General features: G+C 50.2%; 1 protein-coding gene across 3 annotated transcripts in view; it reads right to left on the bottom strand.

The window, feature by feature from the left end:
- SPATA21 (spermatogenesis associated 21) overlaps positions 1-20,168 on the bottom strand; it is a 31,135-nt gene that overhangs the window by 8,420 nt on the left and 2,547 nt on the right. For 2 of the 3 annotated variants that reach the window (XM_058718936.1, XM_058718937.1), the window contains exons 3-11: positions 18,875-19,026; positions 16,661-16,880; positions 13,806-14,101; positions 13,362-13,410; positions 12,424-12,875; positions 11,916-12,004; positions 9,385-9,522; positions 7,190-7,261; positions 6,957-7,074 (exon numbers count right to left, since the gene is read on the bottom strand). In XM_058718936.1, the coding sequence (XP_058574919.1) occupies positions 6,957-7,074; positions 7,190-7,261; positions 9,385-9,522; positions 11,916-12,004; positions 12,424-12,875; positions 13,362-13,410; positions 13,806-14,101; positions 16,661-16,880; positions 18,875-19,026 (1,586 nt within the window). Of the gene's footprint in view, positions 1-4,706; positions 4,921-6,956; positions 7,075-7,189; positions 7,262-9,384; positions 9,523-11,915; positions 12,005-12,423; positions 12,876-13,361; positions 13,411-13,805; positions 14,102-16,660; positions 16,881-18,874; positions 19,027-20,168 lie in introns of those variants that run through there. The other variant, XM_058718938.1, reaches the window with a different exon arrangement.

The following is a 20,168-nucleotide window of genomic DNA, read 5'->3' as shown; positions in this document are numbered from 1 at the left end:
CATGCTCTGTCTTTCTCTGTCTCAAAAATAAACATTAAAAAAAATTTTTTTAATAAAAATAAATAAATAAATAAAAATAGCAGACATGAGAAGAAGCAGGAAAATGACCAGTAAAAAAGGAAAAAGAAGTTTATATAAACAGACCCAGAATGAGAAAGATGATGGAATTAGCAGAAGAGGGCCTTAAATGAGCTATTATAAATATGGCCAAGGATTTAAAGGAAATATATGAACGTGAGAGAAATAAAACCATGGAATAGAACTCAATGAAATATGTAAACATGAAAACTGCAAAAGCTGAAATGAAAAATTCACTGGATGTGCTTAAGAGCCGATGAGACACAGCAAAAGAAAATATCAGCAAATGAGCCTTTAACAATAGAAACTATTCAAAGTGAAGCACACAGAGAAAATTATCAAAATGATCAGAGCCTCAGTGACCTAGGAAACAATTTTTCTTAATGCTTTTTTATTTACTTATGTTAAAAGAGAGAGAGAGAGAGAGAGAGAGAGAGGATCGTAAGCAGGCTCTATGCTCAGTGTAGATCCCAATGTTGGGCTCAATCCCACAACCCTGAGATTGTAACCTGAGCCGAAATCAAGAGTTGGACACTCAACCAACTGAGCCACCCAGGCACCCAGGAAACAATTTTAAGTGCTATGGAATTGGAGTCCCAGAAGGAGTAGAGAGGGGGGCATATAAAAATAATATTTAAAGAAGGATGTTCATTTTACATCTAACAAATTACATTTAACAAATAAATTTGATAAAAACTAGAAACTATAAATCCAGGAAGCTCAAGGAACCCAAAGTAGGATGAACACCAACAACTGACCTAGTCTCAGGACTGACAGAATGAGCCAGTGAAATATGGGGACGGCGTGCTTAGATTTGTTCTTTCCTGTTTGTTACAATCTGGTTTTCTCCCCCTTTTACAGATATCTTACTTCACAACTTCTAACTTGAATTCCTCCCCCTACCCACTAACTAAGATTAAAAAAAAAAAAAATCAAAAAAAAAAAAATAAATAAATAAAAATAAAAAAAAAATTTTTTAATCTTTTATTTTTGAGAGAGAGACAGTATGAGCAGGGGAGGAGCAGGGGGAGAGGGAGACACAGAATCCGAAGCAGGCTCCAGGCCCTGAGCCTGTCAGCACAGAGCCCGACGTGGGTCTCGAACTCACAGACCGTGAGATCATGACCTGAGCCAAAGTCGGACGCTCCACCGACTGAGCCACCCAGGTGCCCCTAAGATTTTAATATATGAAGTTTACAGGGGGAGAAAAAAAAAAAAAGGAAGCTTACAGGAAAGTTTCTGGTTGGGGGGAATGAAGGAGTTGAGGGCACATGCCATTGCAAAACAGGCCAGTTCGGCATATGGTTATTTTAGTTCAAAGCACTTGAAAAACAGCAGATACAAGAAGAACATTCAGATCTTTTTTTTTTCTCTCTCTCTCTCTTTCTAAAAGCAGGTGATAAAATTCCCATGTGACAGGTGCCCTCTCTGTACCAGGAGGAAGAAACATTCTTATCACAAGAGATGAGGGGCTTTGACGAAGAGAACTCCATAACAGAGCTTGTTAAAATAATTCTTCTCTTTCTTTGGTCTGCCTCTATAGTTGATTTACTTCTGCACAATCACTAGTCCCTGTTCAACCTAGGATGTAAACACTCGGGCCGAGTCTTTCCTTTGGTTCTCCATTTTTCTCATAAGGGCACCCGTGTACATATAAAGAAGATTCGTATGCTTTTCTCTTGTTCATCTATATATTTTTTTAAGTTTTATTTATTTAAGTAATCTCTATACCCAACGTGGGGCTCAAACTCATGACCCCAAGATCAGGAGACACATGCTCTTCCGACTGAGCCAGCTCTAGGCTCCCGCTCCTGTTCATCTATCTTCTGTCAGTCCCAGTTGGAAACTCTTAAGACAGTAAGGGAAGGGGCTCCTGGGCGGCTCAATCGGTCGAGCGTCTGACTTAAGCTCAGGTCACCATCTCACGGTTCTGCATCAGGCTTTGCACTGTTGATGCAGGGCCTGCTTGGGGGTCTCCTCTCTCTCTCTCTCTCTCTCTCTCTCTCTTCTGACCCTTCCCCGCTCATGCTCCCTCCCTCTCTCAAAAAAAAAAAAAAAAGACAGTAATGAAAAACTTTTCCTCCCGTAGGCATTAAATGCCATTTTTACTTGAAAGAAAGACAAACTATGGTTATTGAGCCTTTGGTATCGGGTAGACATTTCTCTAAAAGTGGATGAAGTTAGCCCATCGCTTCAAGGAAAACTGACGGCATTTGTTGCCTGTGATAGAATTAAAACTTTCAAGAAAAAAGTTAGAATTTGGGGAAACTTAAATCCATTAATATGGGCATATGCATGTTCTTATACAAAATAGTTTATTTATAGCAGTGAAAATGAAATCAACTATAACCACACACAACACTTCTAATACTTAAAGACTTTTCTGATGTTAGTGATAATAGTGTATATTATATATGTACTGAATATAATATCAACATTTGGAAGATACATAGTATTTCCAAATAACCAGTGCATGTCAGGAAAACATTCATGGGAGAAGAGCCATTCGAACTATAAGACAGACCAGTAGACTTTTATTTAAAGAGTACAGGGGTGCCTGGCTGGCTCAGTTGGTAGAGTGAGTGGCTCTTGATCTCAGGATCATGAGTTCAAGCCCCATGTTGCATGTAGAGATTGCTTAAATAATTAAACTCAAATAATATAAAATAAAATAGTAAAGTTCATTGATAGGGTTTCAGATTTCACATCGCAATCGCAGAAGAGTCTACCACTTGTCAAGTCTGGTGTCATATCAAAAAAAAAATATCCACATGATATGTAGATATTAAATGAAAAGGCTATTAACATACTCCCTCTTACAGTTACATATCTGAGTTCTTCATCTACTTCAACTAAAGCAAATTGCAGGGGCACCTGGGTGGTTCAGTCGATTAAGCGTCAGACTTTGGCTCAGGTCATGATCTGATGTTCATGAGTTCGAGCTGCGCATCGGGCACACTTTGGATCCTTGGTCTCCCCCTCTTTCTGCCCCTGTCCTGCTTGCTCTTTCTTTCTTAAAAGCAAATAAACATTTTTTAAAAAGCAGTATATTACAATAGATTGAATGCAGAGCAGATAGGAGAATCCAGCTGTCTTCTTTTATGCCAGACTCTGAAGAGATTTGCAATATTGTATAACAATGCTGTTCTTCTCATTAACTTTTTTTTTTTGGAAAATATAGTTATTTTTTATTATTTTTTTTTAATTTTAGGTAGGTTCCACACCCAACATGGGGCTTGAACTCCCAACCCTGAGATAAAGAGTCAAATACTCTACGACTGAGCAACCAGGTGCCCCTAAAATGTTTTCTTATGTTAACATGTAATGGGGTTATTAGTGTTAAATAAGTTAATAAGTATTGAATTTTTTTCCCTCAGTTTTAAGTTCAGATGTAGAAAATATTGATAGAGGGGTTCCTTGGGGGTCCCCAATAATTTTTTTTTAATTTTTTTTTTACGTTTATTTATTTATTTTTTTTAATTTTTTTTTCAACGTTTTTTATTTATTTTTGGGACAGAGAGAGACAGAGCATGAATGGGGGAGGGGCAGAGAGAGAGGGAGACACAGAATCGGAAACAGGCTCCAGGCTCCGAGCCATCAGCCCAGAGCCCGACGCGGGGCTCGAACTCATGGACCGCGAGATCGTGACCTGGCTGAAGTCGGACGCTTAACCGACTGCGCCACCCAGGCGCCCCTAAGTTTATTTATTTTTGAGACAGAGAGAGACAGAGCATGAACGGGGGAGGGGCAGAGAGAGAGGGAGACACAGAATCGGAAGCAGGCTCCAGGCTCTGAGCCATCAGCCCAGAGCCCGACGCGGGGCTCGAACTCACGGACCGCGAGATCGTGACCTGAGCCGAAGTCGGACGCTCAACCGACTGAGCCACCCAGGCACCCCCCCCAATAATTTTTAAGAGTGTAAAGGGAGGTTGACTAAAAAGTTTGAAAACCTCTGCTCGGGAAAAACTCTTGCCCATGTGTCCCCAGGAGACATATACAAGAATATTCACACTGTTTCTATCATAGATGGAAACCGAACCTAGTCCTAATGCCTATCAGCAGGACGAATAAATATATTGTGATATACATAATAGTATGTAGCAGTGAAAATAATGAACAATCAGGCGCCTGGGTGGCTCATTTGGTTGAGCGTCTGACTTCAGCTCAGGTCATGATCTCATGGTTCGTGAGTTCAAGTCCTGCATTGAGCTGGCTGCTATCAGCCTAAAGCCGTCTTCAGATCCTCTGTCCCTCCTCCTTGCCCCTCTCTCGCTCAAGCTCTCTCAAATATAAACATTAAAAAAAAAAAGAAAGAAAATGATCAATGATCAATAGTTGCACACAAGAACATGGATGCATGACAAGAAGATAACATGGAGGAGAGAAAACAAGCAACAACTTACTACAGTAGGAGTCTACGCATGTAAAGTTCAAAAATATGAAAAGCCAAACAATAAAGTATTCAGGAACACAAACAAGTGTGAGTAAAGATCGGAAAGCACCACTGCATACCTGCCAGAAAAAAAGACTGACTACCAAACTTATACAAGGTGTGGGGCAACTGGAACCCTCGTATTGTTGGTTGGATGGTAAAGTGGTACCGCCACTTGGGAAAAAGCGTGGTGATTTCTCAGAGGTAACGTACAAACCCCCACAATTCCCTGCTGCGTGTTCCCCCAAGAGAAACCCCAAAATGCGTGTCCACAAAAAGACTTTTACAAAAATGTTAATGGCAGCTTTATTCATTATAACCCCATGCTGGAAACAGCTCAGAAATCCATCCATACGGGGCGCCTGGGTGGCTCAGTCGGTTAAACGTCCAGCTTCAGCTCAGGTCATGATCTGGAAGTTTGCGGGTTCGAGCCCCACATCAGGCTCTGGGCTGACTGACGGCTCAGAGCCTGGAGCCTGCTTCGAATTCTGTGTCTCCCTCTCTCTCGCTGCCCCTCCCCACTCGTTCTTTGTCTCTCTCTCTCTCTCTCTCTCTCGCTCAAAAATAAATAAAAACATTTTAAAAATTAAAAAAAGAAAAGGGTCGGGGGGGGGCGCCTGGGTGGCTCAGCATCCTGATCTCACATCTTGTGAGTTTGAGCCTCGGGTTGGGCTCTGTGCTGACAGCCTGGAGCCTACTTTGGATTCTGTGTCTCCGTCTCTCTCTGCCCCTCCCCTGCTCACCCTCTGCCTCTCTCTCTCTCTCTCTCTCAAAAATAAACATTTAATAATAAGTCAATAAATAAAATAAAATAAAATAAAATAACAAAGAAATCCATCCGTAAAAGAATGCATGAACCAACTATGGTAGACTCGTGAATGGGACACACTCAGCAATAAAAAGGGGTGAACACTGACACCCACAACGACATGGACAAATCGCAAAAGCATTGTGCTGAGTTCAAGAAGCCACACTACGACTGCAAACCGTATGTCTCCACTGATGCGAAGTTGCCTACAGGCAAAACCCATCTGTGATGGAAAACAAACCAGAAGAGCGATGGCCTGCACAGGGGTGGGTTCAGAGGGCGACTGGGAGGGATCAGGAGGGCCCTTTCCGGAGTGGTGGTAAAGTTCTGTATAACTTGAGAGGGGTTCAGGTTGCCCGGGTGTGGGCGTTTGCCGAGACCCAGACCCTGACGATCTGTGTGCTTCCCTGAATGTAAATTATACCGCAAGAAGGGATTTAAAAAAACAAACAAACAACAAACCTCTAGAGAAATATTGATCTTCAGTTATTGATATGTTTGCTGAAGTATTTAGAGGAAAATGACCCTAATTTATTTTGAAATGAATAAAAAAACCCAATGTGGATGGGTGACTAGAGGGCTGAGTAGACAGCAGATAAAACGAGTATGGGGGATGGGCAGTGATGGGATCTGGGTGGTGGGTATGTAAACATTCGTGTGAAATTCTCTCCAATTGCTGTATATTTGAAATTTTCAATAAACAAAGGGGAAAAAAAAAAACCAAGCAGTGAGAACTTAAAAACAGAAAGCAAGGGAGTAAGGATTCGTTCTTGTTTGGGGAGAGAGTGCTTTGTGACGAGGGCAGGGCACACAGGGCTTTGAGGTTATTGGACAGGATCTATTTTTAAACCGGGGACATGGACACATGGGAATTTGTTTCATTGGTTTTAAAATTATACATGTATGTTCTTCAGAGTTATATATACTTAGAGTACTTTACAGGGGCTGGGGGCATAAAGACCTTTTTTGTCTTTGGGGTTGCTAAGCTGGAACAGCCTGCTATCATTCCCCCTCCTCTGGCCCCATGTGGACGAGGCCTGGTCCCAGCGACAGGGACAAGCCCCTGTGGGAGACACAGAGAGACCAGCTGGGGCATTCTGCTGTCGTGTTTAGCTTTTAGCCCTTGAGTGTCGATGTTCCGTTTGTATGTAGCCATACCTTCCTTAGACGAACCACTAACCACCCACCAGCCCACTCTGGAAACGTGGGGAGCCCTCCATCTCTAGCGTGCTCTGGCCCCAGACAGCCTCCGTTACATTCCTTTTCTGAGACCGCGACACTGATAGAGCAAGAAAGAATTTTGCTGCTTGCTGCTGAGGTTGTTAAACTAGGAGGGTGTGACTATGGGGCTGCCAGTTGCCATCCTTCCCACTGTGAGAAGAGCCTAGCTGAGCTTGGAGCCAGTGTACAGAGATGAGTAGGAGGGACCGAGCCTTGATGGTATCATCCGGTCTCCTGGATCCAGCCACTCCTGAGACACGATCAGTTATGTGAGCCAATATATTCCCCTTTTGCTTCAACCAGTCTTATTTGGGTGTCTTTCACTTGCGACCAGGAACCCTAACTATCAGCTGTCAAAATACGAGGTGCCATTTCTGGGTCTGCGACCCTCCACCCCCAGCCACCAGCCCCACTCACTCGGTGATCTCCTCTAAGGCTGCCTCGGGTAGGGCCAGCATTTCCACCATCAGGGACAGGATCTCAAAGAGCAGAGTGTGGGGGTTGGGGGGAGCCGTGTCCGTCAGGGCGCTCTGTTCTGGGGACATGGGACGATGTCTGCCGTTACCATCTGGCAGCTCCGGATACCCACCCTCCACCGGCCTCCGGGCCCCTCCCCAAACTCTCGGTGCCCTGGGCTCGTCCCCGCTCACCCACGGAGGAGAAGAAACGCCCGCTGTCTGTCATCACAGCCAAGAAGTCCTTGAAGCCTACACGACCATCTCCTGTGGAGGCCAGAGGTACAACAGTGGGCAGGTCCCGGGCATTGCAGCCCAGGCGTGCTTACTGGCATTGACTCAATGGGTCTGATGATAAAACACGTATGCGGCACATACTGAACACATATACCACATGCATTCCATGCATGTATCTGTGGTGCAGATGGGAAAGTGGAAGGCGAAAATTAAAATCTCCTGCGTGGGAAGCTCCCAGAACCTGGGTCCTAGAGATAGCAGCCTGGATTCGCATCCCCAGTCCACCACTTGCTATCTGTGCAGCCTTCGCCAAGTCCCTTAACCCCGCCCCCCCCAGCCTTAGTTTTCTCATCTATAGTCATCCCTGTATCATGGATGATCGCGTGAGGCAAAGTGTTTAGAACAGGGCCATGCATCTCTTACGAGCTCTCTAAATGTCAGTGACTGTTATTATTACCACGTGCCAGTCACTGCATGAAAATTATGTACCCACAAGAGTCCCACCTCGGCCTTCAAGGCCCAGTGACCTGTCTCCGGCCCCACCTGGTGCCAAGCGCCTCCGGCACCAGCCTGTTCTTCCAGGGGGTGGGCCACGTTCCCTGTTCTGGGCCTTTGCACATGCTGCTTCCTCTTCCCGAATCCTCTCTACCGACCTCCAACTCTCTCACTTAGTAAACATCCTACGTGTGCTTCTGCCTGACTAAAACCTGACCGCGTCAGCTGCCCCATTAACCACTCTCGTAAATTTAATGGAGGTTCTGGAAGGCAGGGACGGGGTCTGTGTTGTTCTGCGCTGTATGCCCAGGACTCAAGACAGGTAGGTCTTGGGGGTGCCTGGCTGGCTCAGTTGGAGGAACGTGAGGCTTAGTCTTAAGGTTGTGAGTTCAAGCCCCACGTTGGGTGTAGAGATTACTTAAATGAATAAAACTTAAAAAAAAAAAAAAAAAGACAGGTAGGTCTTAGCAGATGTTCTCTGAACTATTAGACAAATGAATGAATGGTCTCTAATCCTGAAAACCACCCTCTGGAGGTGCTTAGTACTCTTATCCCCATGTCACAGATAAAGCCTGAGGCACGGAGAGTAGAAAGCAGTTGCCAGAGGGTCACACAGGGGCAGAGCTGGGGTCAATTCCTGGCTTGTGTGTGTGGATTCGCCCTTGCATAGTGATGGAGGAAACACAGGGGGCCAGGTGGTGGCCAGGACCCCAGGACCCTTACAGCTTCACTGCTCCCCGTGTCGTGCATCTAGCCAATCAAACCACGTGCGATTCCCCTGACCCCTCCCCCATTCCTCTTCCCTTTGTCTACGTTCTTTCCACCACCAGGAATGCCCTTCTTCCTTTTCTCCCCACCTAACCCCTGTCTAATCTTTCACAATTTGCCTCAGGCATCACCTCCTCCAGGAAGCCTTCCTCCCTGATCCCTTCCTCCAAGCCACCTTAAGTAGTTCTTCCTTTGATGACTCCTACTTCTGTGTCCCTGTCTAGGTGAGCACCTCAAGGGCAGGTCTCATGGGTCTTACACATCCCTTTATTCTCAGTGCCCGGCACGGGAATGGGCACACAGTGAGCATTTAATAAATATTTGGTGGATGAATAGTACCAGCAGGCTAACGTCTCCTGGACGCGTCCTGTGCACCAGGCCTCGGGCTCAATGCTTTGCCTGGATCGTCTCATTTGCTTTTCAGTAGCCTGGTGAGATGGGTACTGCTATCAGACCCATTTTACAGAAACAGGCGTGGTGAGCTTGTTCAAGGTCACACAGCTGGTCAAAGCAGCGACCAAGTCACAGGAGAAATGTCCTGTGAAGCACACGTGAGGGCCTAAAAGGGAGGAGTCTGAGGAATCTCCTACGTCCTGGGGTCAGAAGGTAGGTCGCGGTCATCTCTGGGTCCCCAGGGCCTCGCACTGAGTGGGTGCTCAGAGAGCAGTAACTGTGGGGGCCGGGACCAGCTACCTAACTTGCGGGCCCCAGTGCAAAATGAAAACGCAGGGTGGGGCCCCTCACTCAAAAATTACGAAGAGTTTCCAGACCGTGACAGCAGACCATTAAACTGCGCGCAGGGCCCTTTGAGCGTGGGGCCCTGCGTGACCATGAAGGTCCCACGTGGCTGGTCCTGCCTGGGACTGAGAATGACGCCTCCCCCCACTCACCATCGACATCAGCACTCATCAGGGCGTCTTCTACCTGGGCCGGTGTCAGGGAGATGCCCACGAGCAACAGGATGTTCTCCAGGCTCTGGGCGTCCACCTCGCCATGGCCATTGAAGACCTCAAAGTAGCTGCGGAAGGCTGGGGGGGGGGGGCGCCGCGGGGTCACGTGAGGCAGGGACATTCCTTGTTGCTACCATTCATCCCACCCCCTCCAACCACCCTCCTGCCCCGGCATCCTTTAACACCATGGCTGGGAGGAGGGGCAAAGGTCACTAAAAGGACCGCAGTGGAAGGCGCAGTCCCACTCACGCACTCTCCTCACTCTACTCTCTATTACAAGGTCAGGCCAAGGGTTCAGCTGGTGCACCAAATGCTAACCTCCTTAGCGATCTTCATCTTGTACCAGGAGGGCACACGCCCTATTGAGGGCACCCCTGCTAGGTGCCAGGCACTGCGCTGGGCTCTTTACGGCCGTGTTCTCATATTAAATTCTTACGACAACCTCTAAGAGTCGAATGCGTGTTCCTTTTGTAAAGATAGGGAAACTGAGGCTGAGAGATTAGCCGGGCAGGTCTTTCTGACTCTTTGGCTTTGGTGCTGTGTGGTCAATTATCTGCACGGACGTGGCTTCTAGGATAGCTTGTCTGGACCAGAGCAGAGGGCTGGAAGCACACTGAGAAAATTCCAGAGCAGCACCAACCGATACCAAAGCCACGGCCTGGTCATAACGTGAGAGTGCCTGGCTTCTCAGCCCTCTCGTTACAGCAAAATGCAGGGAGAGTCAACAGACCTAGAGAGACAGCTGGCTCCACCAGTTGACAATTAGCCGCGTTGCCCTCATGGGCTGAATTGCATCCCACCCAGATTCCTCTGTTGCAGCCCTAGTCCCCACTACCTGAGCATGTGACTGCATTAGAGACAGGGCCTTTAAAGAGGTGGTTAAGTTAAATTAAAAAAAATTTTTTTTTTACTTTAATGTTTGTTTATTTTTGAGGGAGAGAGAGACAGAGTGTGAACAGGGGAGGGGCAGAGAGAGAGGGAGACACAGAATTAAGAGCAGGCTCCAGGTTCTGAGCTGTCAGCACGGAGCCCGACGCGGGGCCCGAACCCATGAACTGTGAGATCATGACCTGAGCCGAAGTCAGACGCCCAACGACTGAGCCACCGAGGTGCCCCTTGAAACTTTTTGTTTGTTCGTTTCGTTTTAGATAGAGAGCGCGCAAGCAGGGGAGAGGGGTAGAAGGAGAGAGAGAGAGAATATCTTAAGCAGACTCTGAAGTTGTCAGCACAGAGCCCGATGTGGGGCTTGAACTCCCAAGAGTGAGTTCACATGACCTGAGTCAAAGCCAGACGCTTAACCGACTGAGCCGCTCAGGTGCCCCTGGAGGCGGTTAAGTTAAGATGTGACAGTAGCATGGGTCCTGATCCAATCTGACGAGTGTCCTTACAAGGAAAGGAAATGTGGGAAGAGACGTCAGGGATGCATGAGCAGAGGGAGGACCACACGAGGACACGAGGAGAGGCGGCCGCCTGCAAGCCAAGGAGAGAGGCCTCAGAAGACACCAAATCTGCCAACACCTTGATCTTGGACTTCTAACCTTGAGAGCTGTGAGAAAATAAATGCTCAGCCACACAGTTTGGGATACTCTGTTGTGGCGGCCCAAGCAAACTATACAATTGCCGTGGGTGAGTCGCTGTACTTCTCTGAGCCTCGATGTTCCTATCTGTGAGATGGACAGAACAGTGCCTCTTCTGAGAGCAGTTGTGTTAACTCAGTGCCTGGCACATGACAGACTCTGAAGTCTGGCGCATAGAACAGACCCCAGGAAGGGGTCACGGGGAGCCAGAGAGTACTTTCGGGGAAGCTAGAAGGGGCCACGGCTGGCCACGGCTGACGGAGAGGGTCACAGACTTGGGAGAGGAGAGAGGGTGGAAGGAGGACAGCCGTGTGCCCTCCTGGGGCTGGGGTGGGGTGCGGCGGGGCTGCATTCACCCCTCCTCCTTGCAGGCAAGTGGGGTCTCGGGCCCCAAGAACGATGGAGACAAAGAGCACGGTGCCTCCCCCGGGTGGGTGCTCAGAACTTTAAAATTTTTTGGAGGGGGCGGAACGTGGTGGGAAATGGGACTTGTCCAGGGCACATCGTCTTGGTAGATGGTGAGGGAGGGTCTGGGGCAGGCGGGGGGGGGGGGGGGCGGCTGGAGCCCTGCCTCCCACCCAGGCTGCCTCCAGAGGACCAGTAGAGTGGGCCGGGGTTGGGGGAGGCAGCAATGCCTCAAAAAGCTAAAGAACTTTGCAGGGCTTGCTCCCGTACTCGGGGAGGTGGCTCTGAAGCCAGCAGAGGACCCCCGGGGGGAGGCCCAGCATGAGCTCGGACTCCCCCAGCCAGCCGCCACCCTGCACTGAGCCCCTGGCCGAGGAGTCCCCACTGGGCCCATGACACAGGGCTGTGGTGTGTTCGGGGGGGCCCCCACTCCCACCTGGGCCCATAACCCCCAAGGACTGAGCGCTTCCCGGGCAGGCCTGCCCTCACCTTCCTCCTGCTTCAGGGTGAGGGTCTCCTCCGACCTCTCCTCCCGGGTCTGAGACAGCTTGAGGAGGCCGCGCTCCTCCAGCTCCTGCCTGCAGAGGACGGACCGGGGCAGGGGCACATGTCCAGCCACCCACGCTGGCCCGGAGCCTCCCCCAGGACGCTAGGGGAGGGTGAGGGGGAAGGGGGGACAGGGGAGGGCACCGGGAAGACGCTTGGGAAGTCAAGAGAGTCTCTCAGAGTGACCCCCGGTGAGGAGGAGGCAGGGGTGAGGGGCCATGAGGGGAAGGGACACACTGTGGGAGGGTTAGGAAGGGAAAAGCTGTCAGAGATGGGGGGAAAAAAAGACCTAGGTGTGGGGGAGGGAGGGGACCGGAAGGGAGGAGAAATGGAGAGAGGACACCCGAGCAGGAACAGGTGCAGTGACAGGGACGAGAGTCTGGAAGGGAGGTGCCGGGGACACTGGGACACGGGCTGTGACCTTGGGCGCCCTTTGCGGGGTGGCTCCTACCGTGCCTTGGAGCTGCTCAGGCTCCTGTCTCCGCTCGGGTGCAGGAGTTCTGTCCTTCTCCAGCCCGCGTCCAGGGTGGGGGGCGGCAGGGCCACCACGGGCCCTGGGACCGGGGTGCCCCCAGGGGCGGGGATTGACCCGGGGGCTGGCAACCGGGCCCAGGATGGGGCCATCACAGGGGCCGGCGCGAGGGTCTGAGGCAGGGTCAGAAGCAGGCTGGGGGCTGAGGTGGGCACAGGGGTCAGGGTCCTGGGGGACTTCCGGTTTGGCAGGGCCCGGGCCTTGGCCGTCGCCCTCCGATGTGTGGCCTCCACGTCTTCCACCTCCAGCAAGCACTTCATGAAGCCTTGCCGAAGGTTCCTGAGGTTCTGGGCCCCTGCGGCCAGCGTGGGCGCCTGAGGCTGCCTCTGCACGGGATCCAGGTCCCTCCTCTCTCCAGTGTCTCTCATCCCCTGGGGACAGGACACGAGAAGGGACCCGGGAGGCCTCCCGCCAGCCAGACTGTCCCACCCGAGCTTCTCCTGCCACTCGCGCTCCGGGGCCTGGTCTGCCTCTTTCATCCATAACTGCCGGGACGACGCATGCGAGGCGCCTAATAAATGCCCACTCATTCGTCCGGCAAATCCAGCCCCCTCCTGTGCCTGTCCCTCCCAATACAGGGATGGGCCGGCCCCAGTCCACCTCCAGCCCCCAGGCCATACCGCACAGACTCCTGCCCGGCCTTTTTTAGGGATTCTTGTACTCCCCCCCCCACCCCACCCCTCCCCCCCCCGCCGCAAGACGCACACACACGCCTACATGCAAACACACACACACATGCGTGTGCCTCCACGTACACACTCACACGCCTTCCCCAGCTGGACTCCAAATACCACAGCCCCTCCTTCCTCTTCCTGCCCACCTGTGCCCTTCCCACCCCCCACTCTGGGTCTACTTACTGGTGGAGGAACAGGCCCTGGTGTTGGCTGGGTCTCCACCCCCTCGACCCTAAACAAGGGAGAGACCCCCGGATGGCGGAGGGGCTCAGCTCAAGACTTGTCCTTTGTGCCGACCGTCCCTCCACCCCCGGGACACTCAGGTCCACTGCCCAGCCTGATCCCTGCATCCCTCCGGCCTTCTAATCTCAGAGGGGCCCCTCATTCCCTCATATCCCCACGTGAGGACAAGGCCCTTAAAGCACAGGTTTGCAGCACAAAGAATTCTGGTGTCAGAGCTATCATACAGACGGGGAAACCGAGGCCCAGAGGGGCGTGACTTGCCCGAGGTCCTGCATCAGGTCAGGAGGAGTCAGGACTAGAATTCACCTCACCGGTAACTTACCAGAAGCATGTCCTTGTCGGGCCAGGGAGTGGGGTAGGGGATGGCATCAGGGGATGGCTTACCCTCCTTTTGGGGGGTCAGGTCCTGGCGTGGATGGTGGGAAGGAGTTGGCCGTCTTTTCCTCCAGAGTTGCCGGGGGCATTCGGGGCCCTGCCCCCTGAGAACTGTCCTCATGTCCCCCTGGGCCAGGCTCTGGCAGAGCCCCCTGTGGCCTGATACGTGGGGTGTCCACCTCCTCGGCGGGCTTGTCTCCCAGTTGCTGCCCACGGCTGTCCGAGGTGCAAGAAGCCTTCACCGGCTGTACTCTGTCTTCCCCATTAGCTGCCTGGTGACCTGGGGGAGGCCGCCACTCTGGGTCCTGCCAAGGACAAGGATACCAAAATGAGGAGTCCCATCCTGGCTCCCCGGTGAATTCCACACTCACCTGGAGACCAGTTATCACAGGCTTAGTCTCATCCAGGCACTGCAAGCGTCCTCTTACTGCGTGCTCCTAGCACCCCTAGAAAGCAGCACAGATTCTCGTGTTCAGGGATGAAACGCTGAGGCCCGTAGGAGTCATGGCCCACCCAAAGTCATAGGCGTAGAAGGGGAACTTGGAGGAAGTGAGGCAGTTCCCTTTAAATAGGGTTTCCCAAGGAGGGTTCAGAGTACAAGAATCCCTAAAAAAGGAGTTTTACGTCAACTGATACAGGACTTATTATAAAGTGACTTATGATCAAGACAGCGTGACACCGGAATGAGGACAGAGAGATAAATGGAACAAAGAGAGTCCAGAAATAGGCTTCCACATGCATGTTCAACTGCTTTGCAACGAAGGTACAAACCCAGTATGGAAAGGAGTCTTCAGTAAACGGCGCTGGAATGGATGGCCACACACAAAAAACTGAATCACTATCTAACACGCACGCATGTGCAAGGATTAACTCAGGACGGATCCTAAAATGTAAATGTTAAGCCTGAAATGATAAAATCCTTGAAGAAAACATAGGAGAACTTCTGATGTGACCTTGGGTTAAGCAAAGATGTCTAAGAAACAACACCAAAAAATCAAGCCCAAAAGAAAATATTGATAAATTCGGCCTTATCAGAATTCAGAACTTCTATTCTTTGAAAGTCACTGGTAAGAGAATGGAAAAGACAAGACACAGACTGGGGGAAAGACATTCGCCAATCACACATCTGATGAAGGACTTGTGTTCAGAATATATAAGAACTCTCCAAACTCAATCGGAAGAAAAGAATCTGATTTTTTTTTAAAGGCAGTAAGTGAGGGGCGCCTGGGTGGCGCAGTCGGTTAAGCGTCCGACTTCAGCCAGGTCACGATCTCACGGTCCGTGAGTTCGAGCCCCGCGTCAGGCTCTGGGCTGATGGCTCAGAGCCTGGAGCCTGTTTCCGTTCTGTGTCTCCCTCTCTCTCTGTCCCTCCCCCGTTCATGCTCTGTCTCTCTCTGTCCCAAAAATAAATAAAAGTTGAAAAAAAAAATTTTAAAGGCAGTAAGTGAAAGGACAAGGCACAAAATGGAAGGAAAAAAGTGTGTAAATCGTTTGTGTCATAAGAGTTTAGTATCCACCATATATAAAGAACTCCTACAACTCAACAATAAGATGACTAGTCTGATGAAAACAACGGGCGAAGTATTTGAATAGACATTTCTCCAAAGAAGATCTACGGATGGCCTAGAAGCGCATTTACAAATGGTCAGCATCATTAGTCATTAGGAACATGCAAACCCAGGCCACCATGAGAGTCCCCGAGGCACCTATCAGAACACTTAAAATTAAAGACCGGCCCTACCAAGTTTTGGGGAGGATGCGGGGCGGCTGGAATTTCAGTACGTCTGGTGGGGACGTAAAATGGCACCACCACTTTGGAGAAGACTTTGGCAGGTTCTTAATAAGCTCAACATACGCCTACCGTATGATCCATTCTACTCCCAGCGATTTCTTTGCTCAAGAGAAATGAAAGCCTTTGTTCACGCGGACACGAAACGTTCGGAGAAGTTTTATTTGTCATAGTCAAAAAGGGAGAACAAACCCAATGTCCGTCGGTAGGTGAAGGGATGAAGACAGGCAGGTAGGGGCCTACAACGGAATATCGCTCAGTAACGAAAAGAATGAAGTATTCATACTTCAACAGCATGGCTGAACCCCAGCATCATCAGGCCAGGTGAAAGAAGACGGATGAAAAGAATGTATCCGGCACGCTTCCGTTTATGTAAAATTCGAGGAAGTACAAACAAACCCATAGAGACAAAGAAGCAGATCAGTGGTGGCCTGGGGATGGGGTGGCGGAGGGGCAGAAAGGACTACAGAGGGCCTGGGGAAATTTTAGTTGGGGGGGGCGGTGACAGATAAGGTTTGTTTTCTTGACTGTGGTGCTGGCTTCATGTGTACCAAAACATCAAGTTGTACAGTTGGAGTATGTGCGAGCGGGTGTGCATTAAACCTCACTGAAGCTTTAAGGAAATAATCTTAAAATGAAAATAAGTGAAAAGGTATTTTGTAGTCAAATGAGTTCGAAAAAGTCACCACGCTCTAGCCCATCTCCTGCGAGGTCCCACAAAAGCTCGGCCGCTAAGAAGCAGCTTCTAGGATATCCTAGCGTGAAGAAAACTTTGTCTGAGCTTTTTAAATCCAACATGTGCCCGTTCTTATCGTACATGTAACCCCCAAGTCCTCCCTGCCTCCATCACCCCTTGACATACTGTGGGGCCACTCCGGAAACAGGTTGTAAAGGCTTGCCGTGGGCGATCAAGAATATCCAGAATATCCCAGTCACCCACACAGACTGGGCACTCGACATCGCCAGGGCACAGAGAGGAGCAGACACGAAATGGGGGGGGGCCCCGGGAGGCTCCTTGGTCTCCCCCAGAGAGCAGCCATTCTGTGCCCTCCTGTCACATCTCTGTGGACATTACCTGGTGGCTCTCGGGGGCCTGACCCTCCACCATCCCTGGGTTCTGATGTCTCCCCTGTTGGTCCTCGGTCTCCTTCCCTGAGCCCTGTTGCTGCTGCCCTTCCTGTGCCGCGGGGACCCTGGAAGGCAGCACCCCCAGCTCACTTCCTGGCTTGGCCTGATCACGGCCTCCTTGCCGCAATCCGGGCCCCTGCTGGGGTGCCGGGGTTGACGGCTTCTTCCTGGGGAGATCAACAAAGCGACACCTCAGCTCCTGGATTGGGCCATCGTTTTATATTCTTAGACTCCTTTGTATTTCCCAGAGCGCCCGTGCAGGACTAGGCACACCATAGGTGCATACTTAATGCTGGAGAGAATGAATGGAGGACTGACACGAATTCCCCAAATCCCAGATACTATGATCTCAATGTTTCGGGGCGTTAGGATTTTATTGTTGTTGTTGTTCAGAATAAAAAGAAACATCAGGGGTGCCCAGCTGGCTCAGCCGGTGGAGCATGTGACTCTTGATCTCAGGGTTGTGAGTTCGAGCCCCACCTTGGGTGTAGCGGTTACTTAAAGAAATCAAAGAATCTGAAAAAAAAAAAAAAAAGAAAGAAAGAAAGAAAAGAAAAAAAGGAAAATCAGAGAGAAGAGAGATTGAGGGGCTTGAAGGCTTGAGCCTAGGCTCGTAAAGCGGAAGGAGACAGCTCAGGGTTTCAGTCTGTGCCGGTCTGATGTCACTTTCACGTTCTGGAGTATTTCCCCAGGCTTCTTCCTATGGATGTAACATGTGTATTTCTCATGGGGATTTAGTTCATGACCATCTTCAAACAATTGCCTAATTTTACACAGTTACGATTATGTCATGGGTACAGTTTTGCCATCTTTTTTCAACGATCGTTTTAACCTAATTTTTTTCCGTGCCAAAGCGTCTCTCATACACATGCCTTTTAAGTGGAAGTAGAAAATTCCATGTTCGATAAATAAGCATATCCGACTTTACCATTCCTCTGTAGTGGGTATTTAGGGCATACTGGCATTTCCAGCATTTTTAGCATTTAAAATGACGTGGCAGAGGAAAAAAACTTGCGTAAAACTTTGCCCGCGTCGCCATTATTTCCTCAGGGTGTGTTTCTAGACATGGAGGAAGGTAAAGGTATTTTTAAGGCCGTTGAAACAAATGGCCAAGTTGTTGAACAGATGTGTTGAAATGGTTTCTACCGCTTCCCATCTGGGCGGAGGGGGGCTCCGACCTACCTCTGCTTCATTTCCCTAACTTTCCATGTAGAAGAGATTATTCAGAGGCTTTTGGTTATAAGCAAATTAAAACGATATGCTGACTAGTCTGAACCATTCTTGTTTCTCAAATCTTTCCCTTTTTGCTTCTGTCTGTTCTCTTTCACTTTCCTCTTTTGAAAAAGATTACACTCTGGGGCTCCTGACTGGCTCAGTTGGTGGAGCATGGGACTCTTGATCTCAGGGTTCTGAGTTTGAGCCCCACGTTGGGTGTAGAGATGACTTAAAAATAAAATCTTTAAAATATAAGAGTCTCATACTCTGGTTTCTTTTCAGATCGTATAAATCTTTTGCCTTTTAAAATATGAGCCTTGGGGCACCTGGGTGGCTCAGTCGGTTGAGCCTCCGACTTCGGCTCAGGTCATGATCTCACGGTCTGTGAGTTCGAGCCCGGCTCCAGGCTCTGTGCTGACAGCTCAGAGCCTGGAGCCTGCTTCAGATTCTGTGTCTCCCTCTCTCTCTGACCGCCCCTCCCCCCCCATTCATGCTCTGTCTCTCTCTGTCTCAAAAATAAATAAACATTAAAAAAAATTTTTTTAATATGAGTCTTACTGTAGACACGGTAAAAATACAATATTTAGAAAATAGTAACAAGAATGCCATGTAAATGTGTGTTTCTGAGTCTCAGCCTCTCTTTTGTTCAGTCTTCCATTAATTGGGTGAACACATGTTTATTGAACATCTACTAAGTGCCAGGCACAGTCCCAGGCATGAGGGGTTTGAAACAGAGCAGGACACATAAAAGAAGCTTGTCCAGTGGGTCTAGAAGCCAGTGCAGATGGAAGGTTTCGGGAGCGATGATGTAGCGGGATTTGTGCCCCCCGTGAGAGAGAAGATTAAGGGCGTGTTTGCCTTAGGCTGGGAGTCCTGCCTCGTCCCTGTCCCCCAGGTGGCTCACAGAGTTCTCTCCCGGACCTTCTTTAAGAAGTCCCCAGCTCACCCCGGTTCTGCCGGCTGCCTCTGCTCCTGGGTCCTGAGCTCCCGAGGCCCTTCCTCTGAGGCTGCGCTGGGTTCTGGTCCTTTCTCTGGCCCCCCTGGGGCTGATGAGGGCTGCTTGCCACTGCCCATCCCTGCAGCATCTGGAAACGCAACCTGGAACAGAGATGCCCATGCGCTAGCCCAAGGGTTGGCCACAAGTACCCATTCTGGAGGGCCCCTCCCTCTCCTTGGACATTGTCCAGGCCTCAGGGACAGGGACATCCTGTGCCTGACTGCGGAAGGCAGGCGGAAGGCGTTGCAGAGAGGCAAGGAGGAGGAGGAGGAGGAGGAGCAGGAGAAGGGAGAGGTGTGGGAGAGGGAGAGAGAGAGGGGGAAGGGGAGGGGGAGGAGACAGGGAGCTGGAGAGAGTGGCTAGGCGTAAGACCTCGCCCAAGCCAGCAGCGCTAAGGGCTCTAGCAGAAACCTACAGTCCGGGGTAGCACCTGAGCCAAGGGAACCCCCTGAGGACAGCCTGACAGTGCCCCCTGGGGGACATCATGACCCTCAGAAGATCCAAGAGAGGCTTCCACAATTTCTGCTACTTCAGAGGTCAGGCTCTGGAGCTGGATCTCGATGCCCATCTTGGTCTATCAGTCCCTGGCTGAGCCAGTGACTGGAGCCAGCTCCGACCCTCACCTGAGGCAGCAAACTCCAGACGTCCTGCCTCAATCACTTGAGGACAGTTGTTCTAATGCCAGGTCGAGCCAACACTGAGGACACCTACGCTCGGGGAGGCAGGGTCTGTGCCCCAGGCAGTGGGGCTCAAAGGGGTCCCATGGCCCGCCCAAGGTCATATGGCTGGTTACATAACCGGACTGAAACCCATGACTTTGTTTGTTGAAAAAAAAAAAATGAGGGGTAGAGGTGAAGTTAGCCCTGAACGCTTGCCCCAGCCTCCTTCTAAGACCGGCCCCCCTACCTTCAGGCGCTCTCCCTGCCCCCGAGGGAAGCCATGATTTATAACAGAAGCTACAGGGAGAGGGTAACACTTTACCCAAGGGAATGTTGACTTTTTTTTTTTTTTATGGTGACATTTTTGGCTCTGGGGAAACCAGATGGGAAGGAGGGCTTTGCTTTCCCTGTGCTCTTCAGTTCATGCCCCGTGGCACCTAAAAGAATGGCTGGAAAGAGGCTGAGGGGTATGATGGAGGCTTAGGATGCAGGCTGAGGGCTGGGGAGGGTCGTGCTGGAAGCCTTGAGCAACTGTCAGGGGAGTGGAGGGTCTAAAGGGGGCTGGGGGCACACAGCAGAGTAAG

This window comes from Neofelis nebulosa, chromosome 2 (assembly GCF_028018385.1).
Source record: "Neofelis nebulosa isolate mNeoNeb1 chromosome 2, mNeoNeb1.pri, whole genome shotgun sequence".
NCBI lineage: Eukaryota > Metazoa > Chordata > Mammalia > Carnivora > Felidae > Neofelis > Neofelis nebulosa.
The sequence above is the reverse complement of the archived record's forward strand: the minus strand, read 5'-3'. Positions and strand labels throughout refer to the sequence as shown.